This window comes from Chiloscyllium punctatum, chromosome 3, assembly GCF_047496795.1.
Source record: "Chiloscyllium punctatum isolate Juve2018m chromosome 3, sChiPun1.3, whole genome shotgun sequence".
Classification (NCBI taxonomy): Eukaryota; Metazoa; Chordata; class Chondrichthyes; order Orectolobiformes; family Hemiscylliidae; genus Chiloscyllium; species Chiloscyllium punctatum.
The window spans coordinates 82,508,484-82,532,975 of NC_092741.1; the positions used below are offsets into that span (position 1 = coordinate 82,508,484).

At 40.8% G+C, this 24,492-nt stretch overlaps 1 protein-coding gene across 3 annotated transcripts in view; it reads right to left on the bottom strand.

The window, feature by feature from the left end:
• cep85l (centrosomal protein 85, like) overlaps positions 1-24,492 on the bottom strand; it is a 304,765-nt gene that overhangs the window by 228,100 nt on the left and 52,173 nt on the right. The window contains exon 1 of one of the 3 annotated variants that reach the window (XM_072555885.1): positions 19,191-19,509. The exons of the other annotated variants lie outside the window; for them this stretch is intronic. Within the exon in view, the coding sequence (XP_072411986.1) occupies positions 19,191-19,251 (61 nt within the window). The 5' untranslated portion in view covers positions 19,252-19,509. Of the gene's footprint in view, positions 1-19,190; positions 19,510-24,492 lie in introns of those variants that run through there. 3 annotated transcript variants of the gene reach the window in all.

Genomic DNA, 24,492 nt, shown 5'->3' on the forward strand with positions numbered 1-24,492 from the left:
ACCTTGGAGAGCTCATTCAGCAAGGCCATGTGTGTAGAGTTCAGGAACAGGAAGGATGCAACCACTTTGATGGAATTGTTCCACAGGCCTCCCTTCAGCCAGTGGTTGGTAGAGGCACACATATGTGGACAGATTACGAAAAAATACAAAAATAATGGAATCATTGCTGTGGATGATTTTAACTTCCCCGATATTGCCTTGGTCTTTCTTAGTGTCATGGGCTTAGATGGGGAAGAATTTGTTAGGTGTGTCCAGAACAGTTTTCTTAAACAGTATGTAAATAGTGCAATGAGGGAAGGGCTATAGTAGACCTGGTATTGAGAATTGCTAGGTGATCGCAATTTCAGTGGGGCATTTCAGAAATAGTGACAATAATTCTGTAAGTTTTAAATAAAATTGGTCCTCAGGTGAAAGTACTAAATTGGGGGAAGGCTAACTACCACAACATACAGTCAGAAACTAGATAATGTAGACTACAGGCAGCTGTTGACAGTAAACCATGTCTGGTATGTGGGAATCTTTTAGCAACAAGATGGTTAGAGTTCAAGAGCAGCATGTTCCTTTGAAAATGAAGGATAAAAATGGCAAGATTCAGGAACCCTGGATAATAAGAGAAATTGAGAACTTAATCAAAAAGAAAGAGGAGAGGCATATGCATGGTTTAGGAAAGTGAAGACAGACAGAGCCCTCGAAGAATACAAAGTAAGCAGAAAACAACTCAAGCAAGGAATTAGGAGGGCTGAAAGGGGCAATGAAATGTCATTGGCAAACAGGATTAAGGAAAGTTCCAAGGCGTTTTTTACATAGATAAGGAGAAAGAGGTCGTGAAGTAACGGATAAAGGAGGGCAAAGGAGGGAATTTATATATGGAGCCAGAGGAAGAGGGGGAGGTCTTTAATGAATACTTTGCATCAGTATTCACAAAAAGGGACATGGTGGATGGGGAGTCTTGGGAGGGGAATGTTAATATATAGAGGAGACGTTGGGTGGGCTTTAAAAAGCATTTAGTTCGACAAGTCACCAGGATCTGATAAGATATATCCCAGAATGCAGAGGGAGACAGATGAGGAAAGTGCTGCGGCCTTGTACAAAATCTTTGTATCCCCTTAGTCACAGAAGACGGCCCATAGGACTGGAGAACAGCCAACTTTATTCCTTTGTTTAAGGGCAACAGAGATGATCCAGGAAATTACAGGCCAGTGTGCTGTATGTCCATGGTAAGGAAATTATTGAAGAAGATTCTAAGGTATATGATTTACTCATATTTGGAAAAATATGAACTGACTGACAATATGCAGCATGGCTGTGGGGGGAAGGTCATGTCTCACAAACTTGATTAAGTTTTTCGATGACGGCAGGGTGGTAGATGTTGTCTATAAGGAATTTAGCAAGGCCTTTCACAAGTTCTCTCATGGCAGGCTGATACAAAAGGTGAAGTCACATGGACGGCATGGTGGCACAGTGGTTAGCACTGCTGCCTCACAGCGCCAGAGACCCAGGTTCATTTCCTGCCTCAGGCGACTCTCTGTGTGGAGTTTGCATATTCTCCCGTGACTGCGTGGGTTTCTTCCGGGTGCACTTGTTGGCCAAAGGGCCTGTTTCCACACTGTAAGTAATCTAATCTAATGATGGAATCGATGGTGAGCTGGAAAAGTAGATACAGAACTGGCTTAGTCACAGGAAGTTGTAGTGGAGGGGGCTTTCTGATTGGAGATCTAGGACCCCTGGTTTTCAGCAGTGATCAGTTCTGTGATCCCTGTTGTTTATTTGGGAAAAATGTAGGTGGCCTGATAAGTAAGTTTACAGAGTACACAAAAATTGGAGAAGCTGAAGATAGTGAGGAGGATTGCCAGAGGATATAGAAGGATATAGATAGGCTGGAGACCTGGGCAGACAAAGGGCAGATGAAAATTACTCTGGTTAAATGTGACATGATGGATTTTGGAAGATCTAATGCAAAACGAAAGTATCCAGTAAATAGCAAAACGCTTAGTAGCATCAACATACAGAAGGATCTAGATATACAAGTCCACAGTTCCATGAAAATGGCAACAAGTTGATAAGGTGGTCAAGAGGGCATATTCTTTCATCGGTTGGGGCACCGAATATAAAAATTTGCAAGTCACGTTGTAGCTGTATAGAACTTTAGTTGGGTCACATTCGGAATATTGTGTACAGTTCTGGTCGCCACATCACAAGAAGGATGCGGAGACTTTGGGAAAAGGTACAGAAACACTTTGCCATGTTTGGAGAGTATTAGTTATGAGGAAAGATTAAACAAATCTTGTTTGTTTTCACATGAATGCCAAAGGATGAGAGGCAATCTGGTAGAAGTTTAGAAAATTGATAGGCATGGATAGAGTGGGAATCAGAGTCTTTTTCCCAGGGTAGAAATATTAGTTACTAAGGAACATAGGTTTATGGGAAGAGAGGGTAAGTTTAAAGAAGATATGAAAGGCAAGTTTGTTACACAGAAGATGAAAAGTGCCTAGAATGCACTGCCAGAGGAAATGGTGGAGGAGGATACAATAGCAATGTTTAAGAGGCATCTTGACAGATATAGGAATATACAGGAAATAGTGGGATATGAACCCATGTAGAGGCAAAAGCTTTTCAATTTAGAAAAGCATCATGTATTGACACAGTCTTGGTGGGCCAAAGGCCTTGTTCCTGTGCTGTATTGTTCTTTGTATCACAGGAACCTTTCGTCAACCTAAACAATGACATCCTACCTTTGTGCCTCTCTCCACGGTCACTGACACCCGTCCAGCCTATGACATCTAGTATCACTGAACCCTTCAACAATAACTCCTCCCCACACACTCCCCACCGCCCCCATCTCACTCTATTTATTGCTTTGATCTTTTTCATTATAGCACAGCTGAAGTGAAAAAATCACTCCATGAGCAAATCCTATGTATGTCTTTGACCTGCCTTTTTGTAGCATGATGACTAATACTCAGCATAGCATATCTCTTGATCTTTTTTGCACAGAATAAAGAACATTACTGCGTAGTACAGGCCCTTTGGCCCTCAGTGTTGCTTCGACTAATGGAACCAATTTGAAGCCAATCTATCCTACATTATTCCATTTCCATCCAAATGTTAATCCAATGACCATTTAAACGCCCTTAATATTGGTGAGTCTACCACTGTTGCAGACAGAGCATTCCATGCCCTTACTACTCTCCGAGTAAAGAAATTACCTCTGACATCTGTCATATATCTATCAGGCCTCAATTTAAAGCTATGTCCCATTGTGCTAGCCATCACCATCTGAAGAAAAAGGCTCTCACTGTCCACCCTATCTAACCCTCTGGTTATCTTATATGTCTCAATTAAGTCACCTCTCAACCTTCTTCTCTCTAAAGAAAACCGCCTCAAGTCCCTTAGCTTTTCTTCATAAGACTTTCCCTCCATTCCAGGCAACATCCTTGTAAATCTCCTCTAAACTCTTTCCAAAGCTGCCACATCCTTCCTATAATGCAGTGAACAGAACTATACGCAGCTGCACCAGAATTTTGTACTGTTGCAACATGACATCATGGCTCTGGAACTCAATCCCTCTACCAATAAAAGCTAACACAACGTATGCCTTCCTAATAACTCCATCAACTTGATGGCAACTTTCAGGCGGCTATGCAGATGGATACAGAGATCTTTCTGCTCATTTACTCTACCATGAATCTTACCATTAGCCCAGTACTCTTTATTCTTGTTGCTCCTCCCAAAGTGAATCACCTCACACTTTTCCACATTAACCTCCATTTGCCACCTCTCAGCCCAGCTCTGCAGTCTATCTATGTCCCTCTGTAACCTGCAACATCCTCTGGCACTATCCACAATTCCACCAATCTTAGTGTCATCCATAAATTTACTAACCCATCCTTCTACGCGCTCATCCAGGTCATTTATAAAAATAACAAACAGCGGTGGCCCCAAACATATCCTTGCAGTACACCACTAGTAACTGAACCTCAGGATGAACATTTCCCATCAACCCACCACTTCTCCATCTTCTTTCAGCTAGCCAATTTCTCATCCAAACTGCTAAATCACCCTCAATCCCATACCTCTGAAGTTTGTGCAATAGCAATAGTCTACTGTGGGGAACCTTATCAAACCCCTTATTGAAATCCATATACACCACATCAACAGTTTTACCCTCATCCACCTGTTTGGTCACCTTCTCAAAGAACTCATTAAGGTTTGTGAAGAATGATCTACTCTTCACAAAATCATGTTGACTATCCCTAGTCAACTTATTCCTTTCTAGATGATTATAAATCCTATCTCTTATAACTTTTTCAAACACATTACCCACAACCGAAGTAAGGCTCACTGGTTATAATTACCAGGGTTGTCTACACTCCCCTTCTTTTAACAAGGGAACAACATTTGCTATCCTCCAATCTTCTGGCACTATTCCTGTAGACAATGATGACATAAAGATCAAAGCCAAAGGCTTTGCAACCTCTTCGCTGGCTTCCCAGGGAATCCTAGGATAAATCCCATCCGGCCCTGGGGACTTATCGATTTTCACACTTTCCAGAATTGCTAACACCTCCTCCTTGTTAACCTCAATCCCGTCTAGTCTAGTTGCCGATATCGTAATATTCTCCTCGACAATATTGTCTTTTTCCTGTGTGAATACTGACGAAAAATATTCATTTAGCCCTTCTCCCATCTCCTCAGATTCCATACACAACTTCCCACTACTGTCCTTGATTGGCCCTAATCTTACTCAAGTCATTCTTTTATGCCTGATACACCTATACAAAACTTTAGGCTTTTCCTTGATCCTATCCATCAACAACTTCTCATGTCCCCTCCTGGCTCTTCTTAGCTCTCTCTTTATATCTTCCTTGGCTAACTTGTGACACTCAAGCAGCCTAACTCAGCCTTCACGTCGCATCCTAGCATACGCGCTCTTCTTCCTCTTGACCAGAGATTCAACTTCTTTAGTAAACCACGGCTCCCTCACTCAACCACTTCCTCCCTGTCTGACAGATACATACTTATTAAGGATATGTAGTAACTGTTCCTTGAATAAGCTCCGCATTTCAATTGTGCCCATCCTCTGCAATTTCCTTCCCCATCAAATGCATCCTAAATCTTCCTAATCACATCAATAATTATCTTTCCCCAGCTATAACTCCTGCCCTGTGGTATATACCTATCCCTTTTCATCACTAACGTAAACATAACTGAATTATGGTCACTATCACCAAAGTGCTCACCTACCTTCAATTCTAATACCTTGCCCGGTTCATTACCCACTACCAAATACAATGTGGCCTTGCCCCTTGTTGGTCTGTCTACATACTGTGTCAGGAAACCATTCTGCACACATTGGACAAAAACTGACCCATCGAAAAGTACTCAAACTATAATATTTCCAGTCAATACATGGAAAGTTAAAGTCTCCCATAACGACTATCCTGTCACTCTTGCTCCGATCAAGGATCATCTTTGCTATCCTTTCCTCTACATCTCTGAAACTATTCAGAAGCCTATTCGGAGACAACTCTCCTGTTTCTAACCTCAGCCCATACTACATCAGGAGATGAGTCCTCAAATATCCTTTCAGCTACCATAATACTAACAATGCCGCACGTCCCCTCTTTTATCATCTCCTCTGTTCTTACTGAAACATCTAAATCCCAGAACCTGCATGGACTATTCCTGTTCTACCCATGTCTCCGAAATGGCTACAACATCGAAGTCCCAGGTACCAACCCATGCTGCAAGTTCACCCACCCTATTCCAGATCCTCCTGGCATTGAAGTAGACACATTTCAAACCTCCTTCCTGCTTGCCAGTGCACTCTTGCAACCTTGGAACCTTATTTCTGACCTCACTACTCTCATTGTCCTGCACACTGGAGTTACAATTCAGGTTCCCATCCCCCTGCTGAATTAGTTCAAACCCTTCCATATAGCATTCACAAATTTTCCCCCCAGGATATTGGTACCCTACTGGTTCAGGTGTAGGTCATCTTGTTTATAGAGGTACCCAGAATGAGACCCAATTATCCAGATGTCCAGAATTCTCCCTCCTGCACCGTCCCTGTAGCCACGTGTTCAACTCCTCTCTCTCCCTATTCCTTGACTCACTCGCACATGACATGGGTAACAAGCCAGAGATAACAACTCTGTTTGTTCTAGCTTGAAGCTTCCACCCTAGCTCACTGAATTTCTGCCTTAAATCCCCATCCCTTTTCCTACCTATATCATTAGTGCCTATGTGGACCACAACTTGGGGCTGTTCCTCCTCCCCCTCAAGGATCCCAAAAGCATAATCCAAGATATCATGAACCCTGGCAACTGGGAGGCAACACACCAACCGTGAGTCTCTCTCATTCCCACAGAATCTCCTCTCTGCCCCCCTAACTATGGAGTCTCCAATGACTAATGCTCTGCTCATCTCCCCTCTTCTCTTCTGAGTAACAGGGACAGACTCTGTGCTAGAGACCTGTACCCATGGCTTACCCCTGCTAAGTTATCCCCCCAAAACAGTATCCAAATGGTATACTTGTTATTGAGAGGAACAGCCACAGGGGATCCCTGCACTGTCTGCCTGTTCCTTTTCCATCCCCTGACCATAACCATCTGCCTATTTCTTGTATCTGAGGTGTGACCATCTCCATGTAACTCCTCTCAATAACCCCTTAGTATCCTTTTGATTTCACTAAACTACATATGGATACAAATGACTTGGAGAATTTTCTGAGCTGAATTAATAACAGTGGATATATTCATTGTCCTTGGCCTATCCTACCAATTGTGTTATTTCAACAATCCATGTTGATTTAACACGTACATCGTTGTATGCACTGTAATCTATTTGGCCGATTTCTCAAATATTTCAGTTCCGTTAACAAGTTAAAAGAAATAGTTTGTGTACACAGAATCCTAGGATTGAGAGAAAGACCCATAGGGCTGGAATTTTCCATTTCAATACAGGGCCAATCCACATTAGCCAGGTTTTTAAATGATGGGCGGAGCCTGATTTTATCAATAAAATGTTTGAGCAGCACTGAATCAGAAAGGAGATCATGAATTTCTCTCCAACCACCAAACATTGCTGGCCCTATTACATTCCTTCTTTTGAGGCTGAACAGTTTGTATCCAGTTGTGGGCACCACACCTTTGGAGGGATAGGAAAGAGTAGAGAGATTGCAGAAAATGCTAATGATTCCAAGGATGAGGAACATAAGTGAAAGATAGATCTGAAAAGCTGCAGTACTAGAGAAGAGAAGGTTGAGAAGGTATTTGTTCAAGGTGTGCAAATGAGGAAGGGTTGGGATGAAATAACTTGGGGAGAAATTGTCCATTGGCAAAAGGCTGAAAACTAGCAGGCACAGATATGAGCTTAATAATAACATAACCAAAGATGACATGAGGGAAAACATATGCTTTACGCCGCAATGTTTAGACACTGGAATATCCTATCTGACAAAAATTAACAAAGGTCGAATCAATCAATTTAAACATGACATTAGGTAAATTATCTAATGAGAAAAAAACATTACAAGGTTATGGGAAGAAGTCTGGGGAGTGTGATAAGCTAAGTTACTCTCCCAGATAGCCAACACAAGCCAAAAGGTCTCCCTGTGTATTGTAAGAATGACACAATGCCATTATTTTCTGCGAGCAGTTGCATTGAAATGGCTTCCACAGTCTTTTTCCACTGATGAAAACATTAGGATTGGTAATCTATGTATTTTAGTAAACAGGATACAGGGTTGGGTATGTTTTTAGTAGTGAGGTGAAGTAGACTACTTGTCATTTGTAAAACCTCCCCAAATGTTCCGACCATATTAGATTCCTGCCCAGGCAGTGAAGGTGACCATTTCCCCATTTGTCAGATGGGAATACATTTCCACTTTAAGAGATGAGCAAACAAATCACATGACTAAGAATAAACCGATTCCTGTTTACTAAAGCAGCTGTTTTCAGCCTCTGTAACTATTTCTGTGAAAGGACATCAAATGCTGCCACTCTTTCGTAAATAAATTTGTTTAAAAATATTGTTTCACAAACAATATGCATTTGCACATAGTACTGTGACTTAAGGTATGGGATATAAAGTAGTAGTATACTTTTATAAAGCTTTCACAATTGAGTTAGCAGATTTGAAAACAATTACAGTGATACAAAATATATAATGAAGATGTAAGGGAATGTGCTGCTCTTCCACCAGCAAAAGTCAAAACTAGAACCACTTCCCTTTCAATTGTTGAATTTATTATTTTATTGGAAACAAAACTGGCTAAATTTGGCAAAGGTTTACAATCTACATACTGGCAGAATAATAACGTGTAAGTAAAATCCGGAGACTGTTTTTCGAGTGCCATTGCATTCAGAGCTTGAAATGTCATGTTGCAGGTAAAGAGAGCAATCTCAAGAGGTGAGACTGGTTTCATAGAAACCAGTACTCGGTGGTGAAAATAAAAATAAATAACAAAGGGAGACTTGATATTGATAAAGGCTGTACAGTTCATGAAGGACAGGAGTGAGGGGTTACCGTTTAACATGATCACACAGCATGCTGTCTGTGACTTTGGTATTTGTTACTGTGCCCAGGACAGAAAGCAATTCTAGGGATTCAAATATCAGATTCCAGGAACAATGGCCACAGATTTTGAAGTGACAACTCAACTTAAGGACTTTGGAGAGGAATGGTTGGTGGGGTTGGGGGTTATTCATACTGAGAGAGAGAGCACAGGAGTTTTTTTTGAATCACTTGGAGATCATGGGCATCACTGGCTGGGCCCAGCAATTATTGCCCGTCCCGAGTTGCCCTTGAGAAGATGGTGATGAGCTACCTTCTTGAACCACTGCTGTCCACCTGCTGTGGGTTCATCCCTGGAGGGAATTCCAGGATTTTAACCCAACGAAAGTGAAGGAATAGCAATTTATTTCCAAGTCAGTATGGTGAGTGGCTCAGAAAGGAACGTGCAGGTGATGATGTTCCCATGTACCTGTTGCCTTTATCCTTCTGGATGGAAGTGGTCGTAGGCTTGGAAGATTCTGTCTAAGGACCTTTGGTGAATTTCTGCAGTTTATCTTGAAGGTAGCACACACTGCTGTTACTGAGTGTTGGCTGTTCCGGGATGTTTGTGGATGTGATGCCAATCAAGTGGGCTGCTTTGTCCAGGAAGGTGTCAACTTCTTGAGTGTTATTGGAGCTGTACCCATCCAGGTAATTGGAGAGTATTCCATCGCACTCTTGACTTGCGCCTTGTGGATAACAGACAGGCTTTGGGGAGTCAGGAGTTGAGTTATTCATCACAATATTCATAACTTTTGACCTGCTCTTTTGACCTGCTCTTGTAACCATTATGTTTATGTGGCAAGTTCAGTTCAGACTCTGGTCAATGCTAGCTCCCAGAATATTGATAGTTTGGTATTTAGTGATGGTAACACCATTCAACATCAAGGGGTGGTGGTTAGATTTGTCTCTTATTGGAGATGGTCATTGCCTGGTAATTGAGTGGTACAAATGTTACTCACCACTTGTCAGCCCAAACCTGGATATTGTCCAAATTTGATCTATAGGTTGTGAGGTTACTCAACTCAGTTTATCACTTGCTGCTTGTGTTGTTTGGCATGCAAGTAAACCTGTTTGGTGTCTTCAGCAGATTGACACCTCGTTTGTAGGTATGCCTGGTACAGCTGCTGGCATGCTATCCTACATTTTGATAAACTCGTGTATTAGAGAAAGTTCCAAGTTTAATTTATATTCTGATGTGATTAGTGGATTTTTTTTTAAACAATGGAACTATTCCAAATTAGTCCCACTGTACTCTAATTACTTCAAATGCTTGTCCACCATACTCTTCAAATTTGTAATTAAAAACTATGGCAATTAACTTTCATGCCACTTGGCTAAGGATCAGAGAAGTAGTTGGACAAACATAAACATTGAACCAAGTAGAAAAGACTAAAATAAATTGCACAATTAATGTAAGGAGGGAAGCTGTAAGTGATATCAAAATACCTTGACATCGATATGTGAGTTCAGTCTCTACAACACATCTTAAGCTTTGCCAGAAGTCTGTCACTAGAACCAAAGTAGTTTGGGAAGATGCATAAGGGAATAAATCATCACATGATGCAAAGCTTCCACATTTAGCTTTTGTATCTACTAGGGAACTTGTTGCATTCAGACTAGACCACTTAAAAATATTTTGCAACCAGTATGAAGTAGCAAGAGGATTTTTGAATAAAGAGTGTTTTTGGAGGCATTGGTAAATGACTGTTAAGATGGTATAATGTTACCTCTGCTCAGTACAAAATAGTTTCTGGATTAGTGATGCTGGAAGAGCACAGCAGTTCAGGCAGCATCCAAGGATGATTTCGAAGCTCCTTGGATGCTGCCTGAACTACTGTGCTCTTCCAGCACCACTAATCCAGAATCTGGTTTCCAGCATCTGCAGTCATTGTTTTTACCTCAGTACAAAATAGTGTCCGGTCATGATTGTGTTAGGCTCTTATACCTGTGTTTCCCCTCCACCCTCTTATAAGTGAAAATAAAATAACTGCGTAAAGACTCAGCAGCTTATGGGACAGGGGAATTTGTTTTACAGATGAAGCAATGTGAATTAGTTCGAGAAAGCTAACATGGTTTTGTGTAAGAACAAATCACGTTTAACCAACATGTTTGAATTTTCGCTGAAATGTTAAAGAGGATTGATGAGGATTATAAGGATGATGTTCTGTGCATAGACTACTAAAATACTTAACAGCAAATTCAAAGCCCACAAAATAAAACAAACAGTTGCAGCAAGGTTACAAAATGGCAGGAAACCAGTAGTGGTGAAGGCTGCAGGAAGGCTTGGCATTAGGGCAATTTATTTTCTTGATTTGCATTCATTACCTCGTCTTTGGTCAGTGGAACAAACAAAAAAGGAAGTGCTGGAGAAACTCAGCCAGGCTGACAACATCTGTGAAGAGAAAACCGAGTAACCTTTTCAAGTCCAGTGACCCTTCTTCAAATCCCTGGCATCCACAGCTCTTTGTTTTACTTTGGTGAGTGGGCATCGCTTTGAAATATGTCGAAGATGCAAATTTGGAAGCAATGTAAACTGTGATGGGGATACTGATAGATTTTAAGAGGTCATCGAGAGGCTGATGAAATGAGCAGAGAAGTGAAAAATGAAATTTAATGCAGAGAAGTGTGAAGTGATTCACACTGGTAGGAAGAATGAGGAAAGGCAATATAAAAGAAAAGGTTCAATTCTTAAGGGAATGCAGGAACAGAGAGACTGGAGTATATGCATGTAAACTGAAAATGGCAAGGCAGATTGAGAAAGCATATAGTAAACTGAATCAGATTCAGGACATATAAGTTAGGCAAAAGTAGGAAAAAAAGTTGACCACTTAGACGAAGCAATGAGAATGGCAAGTGTTCAGAATGTACTCAGGGTGGGTGGCTTCAATATCCATTATACTTGACCTCTTTCTCATCAACCTGCCTGCTGCATGTCAGTATCAGTAAGAGTGATTACTGAATAATCCTTGTGGGGACAAAGACCCATCTTCATATTGCATTTACTCTCTATTGTGTTGTGTGGCATTATCATGAAGCTAAATTACTATGATCAGATCCCGCAGCTCAGGACAGAGCATCCGTCTGGCACCATGATCCAGCAGCAGTGGAATTGTACTCCAGTATAATGTGTAACCTCATGGCCTTTCATATACCCCTCACCTATTACTATCAAGCCAGATGTTCAGCCCTGGTACAATGAGGAATGCAGGAGGGGATGCCAGGAGCAGAACCAGGCATAACTGAGGATGAGCTGACAACCTGGTGAGACTACAAAATAGGACTTTTTGAGTGCCAACCAGCCCACCCATCAAGTGATAGACAGGGTTAAGCTACCCCACAACCAACATATCCAAACTAAGCTCTACAGTTCTGCAACATCCAATCACAAATGGTGCAGGAGGAGGCTCCACAAATATCCCCAACCTTGCGTCGGTGCAAAAGATAAGGCTGAAGCATTTGCAGCAATCGTCAGGCCGGAAGTGCCAAGTGGATGATCCATCTCGGCCTGCTGCTCTCTTTTCCCAGTATTACAGATACCAGTATTTTGCCAATTCGATTCAGTCCATGTGATATCAAGAACCAGCTGGAGGCACTGGATACTGCAGAGGCTGTGAGTCTTGATAACATTCCGGCAATAGTACTGAAGACTTGTGCTCCAGAATTTGACGCTCCCCCAGCCAAGCTCTTCTATTACAGTTTTAAAACTGGCATCTACCTGACAATGTGGAAAATTGCTTAGGAATGCCCTGCACACAAAAAGCAGGAGAAGTCCAACCCAATTACTGCACTCCTCCCCCCTCCCAACCCATTAGCCTACTCTTGATCAGTAAAGTGTCATCAACATTGCTATCAAGCAGCACCTGCTTAGCAATAGCCTGCTCAGTGATGCCCAGTTTCGGATCTGCCAGACTCATTCATCTTCATTACAGCCTTAGTTCAAACATGGACAAAACAGCTGAATACCAGAGGGGAGGTAAGAGCGACAACCTTCAACATTCATTGCAATGTGGCCCCTAGAAGTCTGAGCAAAACTGGAATCAATGGGAATCAGGGTGGGGGTTGGGCTTAAGAAGACCCCTCAATGGTTGCAGTCATACGTAGCAGAATGGAAGATGGCTGTGTGGTTAGAGGTCAGATATCTCAGCTCCAAGACATCTCAGCAGCAGTTATCAGGGTCGGTGTCCTGGGTCCAACTACCTTCAGCTGCTTCATCAATGACATTCCCTTCAGTATAAGGGCGGAACGGGGAATGTTTGCTTTTGATTTCACAATGTTCAGCACCAAATAGTGATTCCACAGATACTGGATCAGCCAGTTCATATCCAGATAGACGTGTTCAACTTTGAGTCAAAAGGTATGGCACTGGAAAAGCACAGCCGGTCAGGCAGCATCCAGAGAGCAGGAGAGTTGACGTTTCAAGCATGAGCTGTTCATCAGGAATGTGGGGAGACTTGCTGGTTGTGCAAGTCCTGGGCCTCCTCCACTATCAGATTCTAGCCACCTGACGCCTGGAGGAAGAGCGTCTCATCTTCCGCCTTGGGACCATCCAAGCACATGAGATCAATGTGGATTTCACCAGTTTCCTCATCTCCCCTTCCCCCCACCTTATCCCAGATCCAACCCTCCAACTCAGCACCACCCTCTTGAACTGTCCTATCTATCCATCTTTCCCACCTGGCTGCTCCATCATCCAGTCCGACCTATCACCATCACCCCCCACCTTCACCTATCTATCACATTCCCAGCTACCTTCCCCCATCCCCACAGCCCTCACACTTGTCTCTCAGCCCCCTTGGGCCTCTGCTACATTCCTGATGAAAGGCTTATGCTCGAAACATCAACTCTTCTGCTCTTCAGATGCTCTCTGACCAGCTGTGCTTTTCCAGCACCACACTTTTTGACTCTGATCTCCAGCATCTGCAGTGCACACTTTCTCTTAGGTGATTATGTCCAGCTTTGTGCTGATAGGTGCCAACTAATATTTGCATCACACAAGGGCCAGACAATGACCATCTCTAACAAGAAAAAATCTAACCCTCAACCTTTGACACTCAACTGGATTACTATCGCTGAATGGTATCAATAGTATCATTTCTGAGGGCTACCATTGACCCAAACTGAACGGCACTCGCCATATAAACACTGGAACTACAAGAGTAGTTCAGGGTTTAGGGATCCTGCAGTGAGTAACTCACTTTCTGACTCCCAAAACCTATCTACCATTTATAAGGCATAAGTTAGGAGTGTGATGGATGGAATACTCCCCAGTTACTTAGATAAATGCACCTTCAACAATATCCATTAAGCTTGGCACCATGAAAGAACAACACAAAAAAAGTTCAGCCTTACTCGAGTACTGAATCCAATTCGCAGCACCACACTTTAGGAAGGCATTGAAGAGGATGCAAAAAATACTCACAAGAGTGGTTAGAGTGATAAAGAACTTCAGCTACATAGATCAATGAATTGGAGAAGTTGGGACTGTTCTTGGGGAAGTAAAGATTTAGAAAAGACTTCACAGAGATGTTCAATAGTGTGAAAATTCCAGACAGAATGGTTGAGAAACTGTTTCTGTTGGTGGTTGCGTGGAGAAGCAGAGGTCACAAGTTTAAGATAATTCACAAAAGAAACAATACAAAGAACAAAGAAAATTTACAGCCAGAGCAGTCCCTTCAGCCCTCCAAGCCTGAGCCAATCCAAATCTACTGTCTAAACCTGTCACCCAATGCCTAAGCCTCTGTATCCCTCTGCTCCCCACCTACTCATGCATCTGTCCAGACGCATCTTAAATGAATCTACTGTGCCTGCCTCTATTATCTCTGCTGGCAATACGTTCCAGACAGCCACCACCTTTTTATGATATTATGAGGAAAACCTTTTTTTAATGCATGTGTGCTTAGGATCTGGAATGTTCTACCTGAGTGTGTGGTGGAGAGGCATTCAAAAGTGAACTGAGTGATTATCTGAGGAGAAATCATTCACAGGGCTAAAGGGAAATAGTGGGAATGGGCACTCAGTGAGTTGCTTTTGCAGAGGACTGGCAGAGACACAGTGGGCTGAATGGCTTCCTCCTATGCTGTAATTATTTTAGGGATATGCCAAAGGCAAGATGCCAATATTTTAATTTTACTTGATGTTGCAAAAATTGGAATATAAAACAAGATACAAACTTTTCTTCCTGTATCAATTAATTCCTTCCTGCCACCAATCTTTTACTATACTATTGCTATAACAGTAGGATGAAGCTTGTCTTTGACAATTTTAAAGAATGATAATTTTAATCTTCACAACCACATCAACACCCATTCCAGTGACCATCTGTCCCTCATGCATAAAATGGGGCATGATCTAAATCAGCATCCTCTACCAGATTGGTCCAGGCAAAGATAAACTCTAATATAAAATTTGGTTTATCTTTATAATTGCGACTTGCAAGTTAAATTGAGTCTAAAAAAGTTCAAGATTTAAAACTGTCTAGTCTGTAAGTTTACGTTAATTATAGAAAATATCATGGCCCTGAATATTTGCAAATGGTGGAAATTGTTTATCAGTCTCACATCATAACAGCATTGTGGAAAATACTGTAGAACTTTGGAGCCTATCATTCTCCCATCTTTCACTGAAAAAGATTTTTCCTGTCAAGTGCAAGGATAAATGGTGTGTGACTTACCAACAAGTTTAGAAAAGCCATAAGGGGTGCAATTGCAGCATTTGCACCTATGGCATTGTCATGTTAATTGAACTCCACTGTTAATCGGGCTTTCAAGAGGGGGAAGGGCAGAAGCCTGAAGGAATAGGCCTTATGGCATCTACTAAAAATGTAAGTGAATAGTTTTTGTGCTTTAATTCTTGGACGTGTTGCAGCGTTTATTATTCTCTTCATGTGGTTGACAAGATAAGTGATATTGACGATCTCACCAAATGAAAGGCAGATTTGCATTTCTGTAGCGTCTTTCAAGGCCTCTTGATATCCACTTAAGTACTTTTGAAATGTGGTCACTGTTGTGATGTAGGAATTGCTCAGCCAATTTGCACAGATCTCACAAAAAGCAATGCGATTCTGACCAGATCATCTGTTTTAGTAATATTTACTGAAGGTCAATTATTGGACAGGCCACTAAAGACAACTTCTTTGCTCATCTTATAAAAGGTGCCATGAGATATTTTAAATTACTTGCAAGGTCGGTCACGGCCTCAGATTAACGTCTTGGGTGGAACTGGAGGATCAAGAAACAGATTGCAGATTGAGTTCCCATAATGGTTTGGATCAGTTCAGAAAACATTTTGCTGCCACAAAGCTGGACATCTCTCCAGAGTGAATGGATCACCATGATGAGATTCAATTAATTTGCCTGTTTGCTAGCTTCAAGGAGGCTCTTGAAATTATGCCCTTTAACATGCAAAGATGCTTTTGGTATGTTTGACAGGTTTGTAATATATTTTATCCATTAAAGAACTGATTACCAAACACCACAGAACTAGTGGTTTTGTGTGGTTGTAAACTCATTCTCAGGTATTTACAGTTGGGCTCAGAGGTTGTGACACTGATCAAAAATGCTTATTTTTGTGGAAAAACCATTTTAAGCTAAAAAGTACTAAAAAAACTACACTATGTTGTCAACCTTAAACATAGCAATTAATTATTTTAATGCATTTTGTCAAATATCCTATATAAAAGCTGCCCAATTGTGTAAGGCTTAAAGCAGATTTAACATTCAACAACACGTAATCAAATCTGAGTGAAGATTTGTGGGAACAAAAAAAAATCAGTCTGGTGCAATTTGCACCCAGATCATCAATTCCAATCAAAGCAGAAACTCTTGACCATGATATCTAATTGAAACTGGGATATTAAGTAAATTTAAGGAGAAGATAGATTTTTAATTAGCAATGGATTGAAGGGTTATGGAGAGTGATCAGAAAAGTGGAATTCGGGCTGAGATGAGGTCAGCCATGATCATATTAAATGGCCGAGCAGTCTAGAGGGCTGAATTGCCTCCTACTACCTGTTGTTCTCATCTCCTAATTGGCACTACAATAATTAAAACTATAATACTTAAAGTAGAATTGAAGCATGTGGTTTATTTTTGCATATCTAGGATCTACAATCGTAAAATATTAGTAGTACAGACATATTCCAAATATAGTCAAATTGTACTGATGCACCTGAGAGATTATCTCAGGGAAACAATAAAATTTGGATATTCCATCTCAGAAAGAAATATTTAACAAGACAAACCAGTCGCACTGCAAACTAACCTCACACTAACTTCAGCCCCTGAAGGCAATGTGCAAAGCAACACTATAGTCATTTGCCTCTATAATGATCTTCTCCTATGCCTTGTAAGAAGAAAGATATGACTGTGAAATCGTAAAGTAATATTACAAGTATTTGAGTTACCAGAGTGAGGATCGTGAATTTTCAGAGTAGAAATGTTGATGTCTATTGTCTTCATCATCACCTCCAATCAAATACAGAGCAGCCAGAAGTCATTTAGTGTCAGTCTACAATGCTCCAACCATTAACTCAAATGTTGCTACTCAAATTTTCTCCCTGCTGGGAACGGTCATTCATTTTGGGGTGTTGCTCATTGGCAATGACAACACTCTGGTGCACCACCCAAGTTGTCATTGTACTTCTCTGAACCTGGGACATCAGTGAGCATCAAAAACTATGGAGGCAATCACAGTTCAAATCACACCTATCCTTTCCTGTAATAAATAAGATTGGAAATTTAAGGAATTTCTTCTTCTTAGTCAAGAACCACAGAAGTTGGAGTGCACCTCCTGATATTAGCTAACTCAGCATACAAAGGATCGAGTGGGATACCTGGCTGTTCAGCTTTAGTTCAATAACATACCGTTCAGGTGCTGCATTTACCCGTGGAAACACTGACACCAATATTATGGACTTTCCTCTCTTCAGAAGAGAATGCTCTCTTGATATTGTACAAATGTGAACATTTCCCATCCTCACACACCAACCAACATAATGCCTCGTCTGATCACTAATTTGGGATGAATTATGAATGATTTACACTTGGACATACCTGAAGTAGTTTGAAACTATCTAATCACCTCAGAGCATCATGACTTCAATGCATCACGGAGGTCATGAAGGACTCTGGCCCAAACTGTCGATTCTCCTACTCCTTGGATGCCGCCTGGCCTGCTGTGCTTTTCCAGCACCACACTCTCAACTTCAATAAATCATGGCCAAACTTTAAGTTACTGCTCTATTTCATTCTTAAGGGTATAACTTGCTGAATTTATTAATTTAACTCAAGGTGGTGATCATTCATCATTGCAATTGGTTTCAGTGCCTTCTTGTGCTGGGGAGAAATACAACCAGGTTTCCTGATTCTCAATCATCATTCAGTGAGCCTCTACTGGAATATGTGGACAGCAGATGAGGACAGGATCAGGTTCAGTTGTATATAGCTCCTTGATGCCCACCATCTCAGTACCAAAAGAATAACCACTTCTGTTTTGTACTGGAGTCATACCATGGGCTAAATTAGCTTCTTTAGGAAAGAAGTAGAAAAATTTGGAGGACAAAAAAAGAGTGAAAGGTAAGCGTTGAATCGAACTTTCCATGTTGTTACGTATTGCCGCATAATAGGTGGGTTATTTCAGAATGATTTGCTGAGAATAGCCCACCTATTGCTTTGGTTAATTTACTAAAGGAACGATTGCACTACTTAAGTCTCTTTTATTTAGCTAGCAGTGGATACAGCACAACATAGACTATTAATCTGTTTTAGGGCTGTTCAGAGCAAAGAGGAGGTCCTAATTTAAAAATAATCAAACCTTGAACACATTTCTGCCATTAATATTAAACCTAGAATTTCAAATATATTAAGATCTTGCTTTTAGCAAACTTTAGACCTGGGCTGAGATATAGTTATCAATTAGTCTTGGCTCCAAATAAAGAAACCAGCAGACATTTAAATACAAAACCATTTTTTAGGCAAAATAAATAACTTGCTAAGGAAAACTCAACTTAAATTCTACTGTTAGTACATGGAATTGTAATCCCATTCCTTTACACACGTTGCAACGTTGCCACAAATTACTAAATGGCAGAAATATTATTCCAACATTTCTAATTATAGTGTTTATCAAAGTCATCTTAATTTAAATTTGTGAGGAAATTCTATTAACTCATTTTAGATTAACACTATTTCTGTACGGGCATAAAGTTCGAGACCTGTCACGCAAGATTGACATTTAACCTGTAAAACCAACACATAACTGAGTCTCTATTATTATTAAAATGAAGAGTGGTAAAGCATCGTTCTAGACTTCATTAGACCAAGCTTAGTTTCCATTTAAATGAGACACCTCTACACTTACTGGAAGAGAACCACTGTTCACTAATTAACCTCAATACAGTGGAGTGTCTTCACAACAAGCACTGAATATGACTGTGGCTTTAATGTTCTTATCCTTGTCAGTCAGGCGCTCTGAAAGCATGAACAGTGGCTCGCTTTTCTGTAGATAATCTTGAACCGTTCACATCGAGTAGCCAGGCTGCTGGGAGGAACATTCCTTTCCAGCTGGGGCGTTCTTATTCAGCAAAAACAAAAATCTGCTTACTGAATCAGGATTTCTTTCAACTTGCTTTTTACCTGTTTGTCTGCTGCAGTTCATAAATCCACTTTTGTAGTCCGAAATTACTCTGCCCCACATCGCGAAGGGTTAAATAATGACACCAAAAAGTAATCCCGAATTGACCATAAAAGTACTGAATTCAGTTGCTCAAAATTTCTTTGAAACAGTGTCCTACTTGAGGTCCATTTTGTGGGATTCTCTACGGATGTGACTCCCGAGGGTGAAGTAAACAGATTCTTGTAGTTTCCTGCAGCTATAATCCTGAGGATATCATACAGCCCCCCACCCCTGAGCTGCTCCGATACACTGATACAGATAGCCTGGCGGGTTTACTAGGATGTGATCTCACTGAGCTGCACTGTGTTCACAGGCAAATTCAATAGAGCTCAGTCTCCTCCCACAAACCTCTGGGCTGTCACTTATTAGCTTAGTCTGTAAACCCTCACTGGCTGCCAAAGAGCAGAGAGAAAGAAATTAACCAGTCCTAAAAGATTTGGATTTTTTTTCACTTTGTTTCCAGTTTAACAGAATAGGCATCGTTACGGTGCTAACGCTTATCTGCAGCCAGTTAAATGTAGCACAGCTGGGTTTTCTATGGGGATATTGTTTCTTTGCTTGTCTGTGCCCCAAGGTCCATCTCTGAGCAGTCCCTCATGTTGTCATACATCTGCTGCATAATACATCATGTTAATTTCTCTTCAGACTGTGGATAGAACTCTGAGCTTTGGTGGAAAGTGCACACATGATGGAGACTCCCTGTGAACTATTATGATTTGTCATATGGTTCCAGTTTATGAGAATTACTCAGATGAATTCCCCTGTTCTCTCTGCTGCAGAGCTGACCAGCTCAGGAAGTGATATAACATGACATGTGTTACTTACATGAGCAGTGGCTTTGTATGATACAATAAGTGGTTCACTTTCTAACTGACACACAAGAATTTAATTTACACATACAAAATAAATGGAAGAGTCACTCAATCCACAATGTTAACTCTGATTTCTCTCCACTAATGTTGGCAGACCTGCTGGCCTTCTCCAGCAATTTCTGTTTTTGTTTCTATTTTCAGCATCTGCAGTTTTCCCAGTTATGTGAAATCATTTTGAATCTCTTTAATGGTGCAATGTAGCAGGACAACACATGAAAATGTTCTCCATCAATTTCATCATACCTACTGCAATTACCCTTTTGTCAACAAACCATACAAAATGATGTTTATTATGTAACATTGCTTTAAAAAAAACATTTTTTGATGTACTTACTCAGAATTTGCTCTGAAATTAACCACAGGGCTCTTTCTCCTTTTGCGAGGTATCAGAACTGAAGTTAACTGGATAGATAAGACCAGCAGGAAACAAATTGGAACAGAAGACACCAAACTTTACAGAAATGGAAAAGAATCAATGCCAGATTTCAACGACTACGGCTTGCATTTATGAAGCACCAGAAGGGTAGTAGAAACATCCCAGGGCACCTACCAGAAGAACTTCAGAAGCAGTATTCCTGTTGAGTCTGAAAGTGTTCACAGTATCATAGAATAGTTACAACTTAGGAGACCATTCAGCCCATGCCACTCCTCTGCTAGACTGGGTCCATTGCTCCTTCCTTGAAGCCCTGGAAATGTATCCTGTTCAGAAAATTACCAAATCCCCCTTTGAAAGCCATGCTGCTACCAAACTAACTGGCAGTGCATTTCAGATCCTAACCATTCCCTGTACAAAAAGATTCTCCCACGTGCCATCTTTGGTTCTTTTTCTTTTACCATTCACTTTACATCCAAGTCCTTTGGTTCTCAATCCTCCCATCAATGGAAACAATGTCTCCTTATCTATCCAGACTCACCATGACTTTGAAAACAATCAAATCTCCTTTTGTCCAAGAAGAACAGACTCAACTTCTGCAACTAATGCGGTTAACTGAAATCCCTCACCACTGGAACCATTTTTGTAAATCTTTACTGCATCCTTTCCAATATCTTCACGTCTTTCTTAAATTGGGATGTCCAGAGTACTCCTGTTGAAGCCAAACCAGTGTCTTATAAAGATTCAGCATAACTTGCAGAAACCAAAAAGCTGATAACCACTTCCTCAACCTGCCTTGCCATCTTCAAAGATCTGTGCTCAAAAATGTTGAGTCACTCGGTTCATGTTCCCCCTTTTAAGTAATACACTGCATCTTATATTACCTTTCATTATTACTAATTCACATTTCTCTAATTCAAATTCAATCTGCCGCATGCTTGCCGATTCCTATCTGTGCTTCTTGAAATTTTTTGTTTTATCTTGTATTTGCTTTACTTCCAGGTTTTTCCATATGCCACAAATTTTGAAACTGTGCTCTGCACACCAAAGTTTAAGTAATGAAATCAAGAAAAGCTATGGTCTTTGCAGTAACACCACTGTTTATCTTCCTCCAGTCCAAAAATAACAAATCACCACGAATTTCTGTTCCCTTTCGCCTCAGTCTGCTTCACACCCAGGCTGCCATGTACACTTTTTGTTCCATGAGTTTTGACTTTGTTAACAAGGCTATTACGTGGTATATTAATAAATATCTTCTGGAAGTCCATGTACACCAATCACATCAATGTCAACAACCCTTTTGGTTAACTGATCAAAAAATCTCAATCATGTTTGTTAAACATGACTTGTGTTTAATAAATCCATGCTTGTTTTGCTTAATTAATATACACATGTCCAAATGACTATTAATATTCCCTGTTTGTGTTTCAAAAATCTTTCTTACTTTTTGTCCTCACACCGTTTGAATTATGGTGTGATATTTGCATTTCTCCAGTCCTCTAGGTATATTATAAATTATCATCCTTACCGCCCACAACATCCTTGCATTCAACCCACCTGGCCTTGGAGAGTTATTATATATAAGTACAGCCATTCTTTCTAGTACCTCCTCTAACAATGGTTGGTCTATCCATCAACTAGCATATTTTTCCATGGCAAGGACAGATGTATTCATTTAGTACTATATCCTCTGTCTCCATGCATAAATCCCCTCCTTCAGACTAAGCACGTGAGATATTTATCAACCAGAAAAAAGAATGATATTCAATCTCCCTCCATAATTGGAGAAATTACAGGCAGCCTGGAACACAGTCTTGGAGAGTCACTCACTACAGACTGGTGATCCACAACAGCAACTCTTCGACTGACCATGAAGGCAATGTATCAACTGTTCTGACGACTAACAGATAGGATTGTGCCCCTTCCAGGCTTAACTAGACAAGTTGCTTCATCCTTCTGACCCACATTGTTTTAAGGCAAGAAACCTGGAGATATCAAGATGTTCGTCCCACCAGCACCTCAGAGCTTTTTAAAAATGTAACTGCCTCATAAGATATGTGCAAATCGCTAGTTTGGGGAACTTTAAAAGAAAAGGCAAAAATAAATTGAGATACACGTTACAGTTGAGAAAGGTTCTTACTAAAATGTAAAATGTTGGATCAAAGACTGCAGCTGTATGGATGGATAAAAATGTTAGACCGACTACAATGTCTTTCAAGAAGGCATCTGATGTGGAAGAATCACTAAGTGAAACTATGTTAAAAGTAGAAAAATAGCTTAAGTCACCAGGTCTCGCCAGCATTGAAAATTCTGAAGTCGCAAAAGTAATTACCATAATTGTCCAATATTTTTCGGGAAAAGGACTTGTACCAAAGAACTAAAAAGGTGGTGAATCTGTTTCAAATTGGGAATTGGGTAAGTCATGCATTTATGGATTAAGCAGCATTGAGATATGGAATTAAAAAGAAACATACTAGGACCAAGGGATATGAATAATAAAGAAAGATAAAGACTAATCAGGGATATCAATTTAAATGGATAGGTCATGACAATTAATTTATTTTATTTAAGGAAATTTGCTGACCATGTCAAAAAAGTAAGTGCACTTTTGGATGTTTTAAACATGTTTGATAAAGTGTCACACAAGAAACTTGTGAAGACAAAGACACAGGGGCAATAAACTGGCCTCACCAGTGGCTATTTTCTGAGAGTTTACACGAGCCTTTAGGAACTTGCAGCACACATGCAAACGTTTGATGTGCAGCATGCTGCATATCTCCTTGATGAAGCCATTCACAACTCCACAATTACCATCTGCCAGACCAATGCAGAGCAGGCAGATTGAGGCAGTGAGAAGTAAGAAGTGAGAAATGGCAATTGAGAAGAGCCCAAGCTTCTAGATGAGGGATAATGGGAGTGAGAAGTGGTCTCAGTGGGAGGCCATATCCATCAAGCATTCAGGGATCAATCTTATGCTCTTAATCTCAGACAGGAACAGTATGTGAGACACCAGCACTTTGGGAGTGCCTCATAAAAATCTGTCACTGTAGCAGTCATAACTGAAACTCGAGAGTACAAAAAGGATTATCGTTGTCCTTAACTGTGGAAGTGACTGTGCTGATTAATCTTCATTTGCCTGCCTCCTTTCAGCTGGATGCCGAAGATATTAGCAACATTTTTCAGTCTGCTGTCCACTGTTGTATAATACAGGTTACTGAGGATCTTGGTTCAAAGAGAGAGAATTCATCTCTTTCTCTCTTGCAGGCAGGACAAGCAGATAAAATGAGCACAAAGGTTTTAATGGGTTTAAGGACTTCTTCATGATGGGATGTTTAGGACTGCCACACACTGCTTTGTTTGTGTTGCATGTCAACTCTGCTGTGCGTCAGAACAGAAAGTGATTCCACTCCTTCAAATGTCTTGCTGGTGTGTGGCCACTGACAGCACTTCATGAAAGTCAATACTTGCCTTAGCCAGTATTCAGAAAGGACCATGATACTTTCCTTCTGTGGCACTTCTGAAGTTCAGCACTTTTAAAAATCAGTCACTATTAACAGCAAGGGCTATCCCACTGACAAGATCTAGAACACAACCCATGCACACATTAATGTCATGTATATATTGAAAACCATGCTGCCACATGAAATATGATAGTGTAGTCCTGCAGCATGCTGAAGCAATGGTTCGGCTGCTTGGGTCATTCTGCACTATTGTGCTGAGTGTATCTCCGTACACTTGGTAATGTGCTGTATGATGCACAACCTAATCATCGTGAAGGGACTGCACTTGTCAGCAGCTGTCAAATGAGAAGCTGCATAGCAGGAGCATAAGAAAGAACAGAAGAAAGAGCAAACTAGACAGTCCTTTCATTACCAGGCTGTAAGCAAAATGCTTGTTCAAGTGCAACTTATTCAAAGGACTGCAAACAATATTTCCCAATTGCAAATATACGCCTTCCCTGTGTCACAGACCATTCACAGTGAGAACACAGTCAGTCATAACATTAAGTGAAAGGCC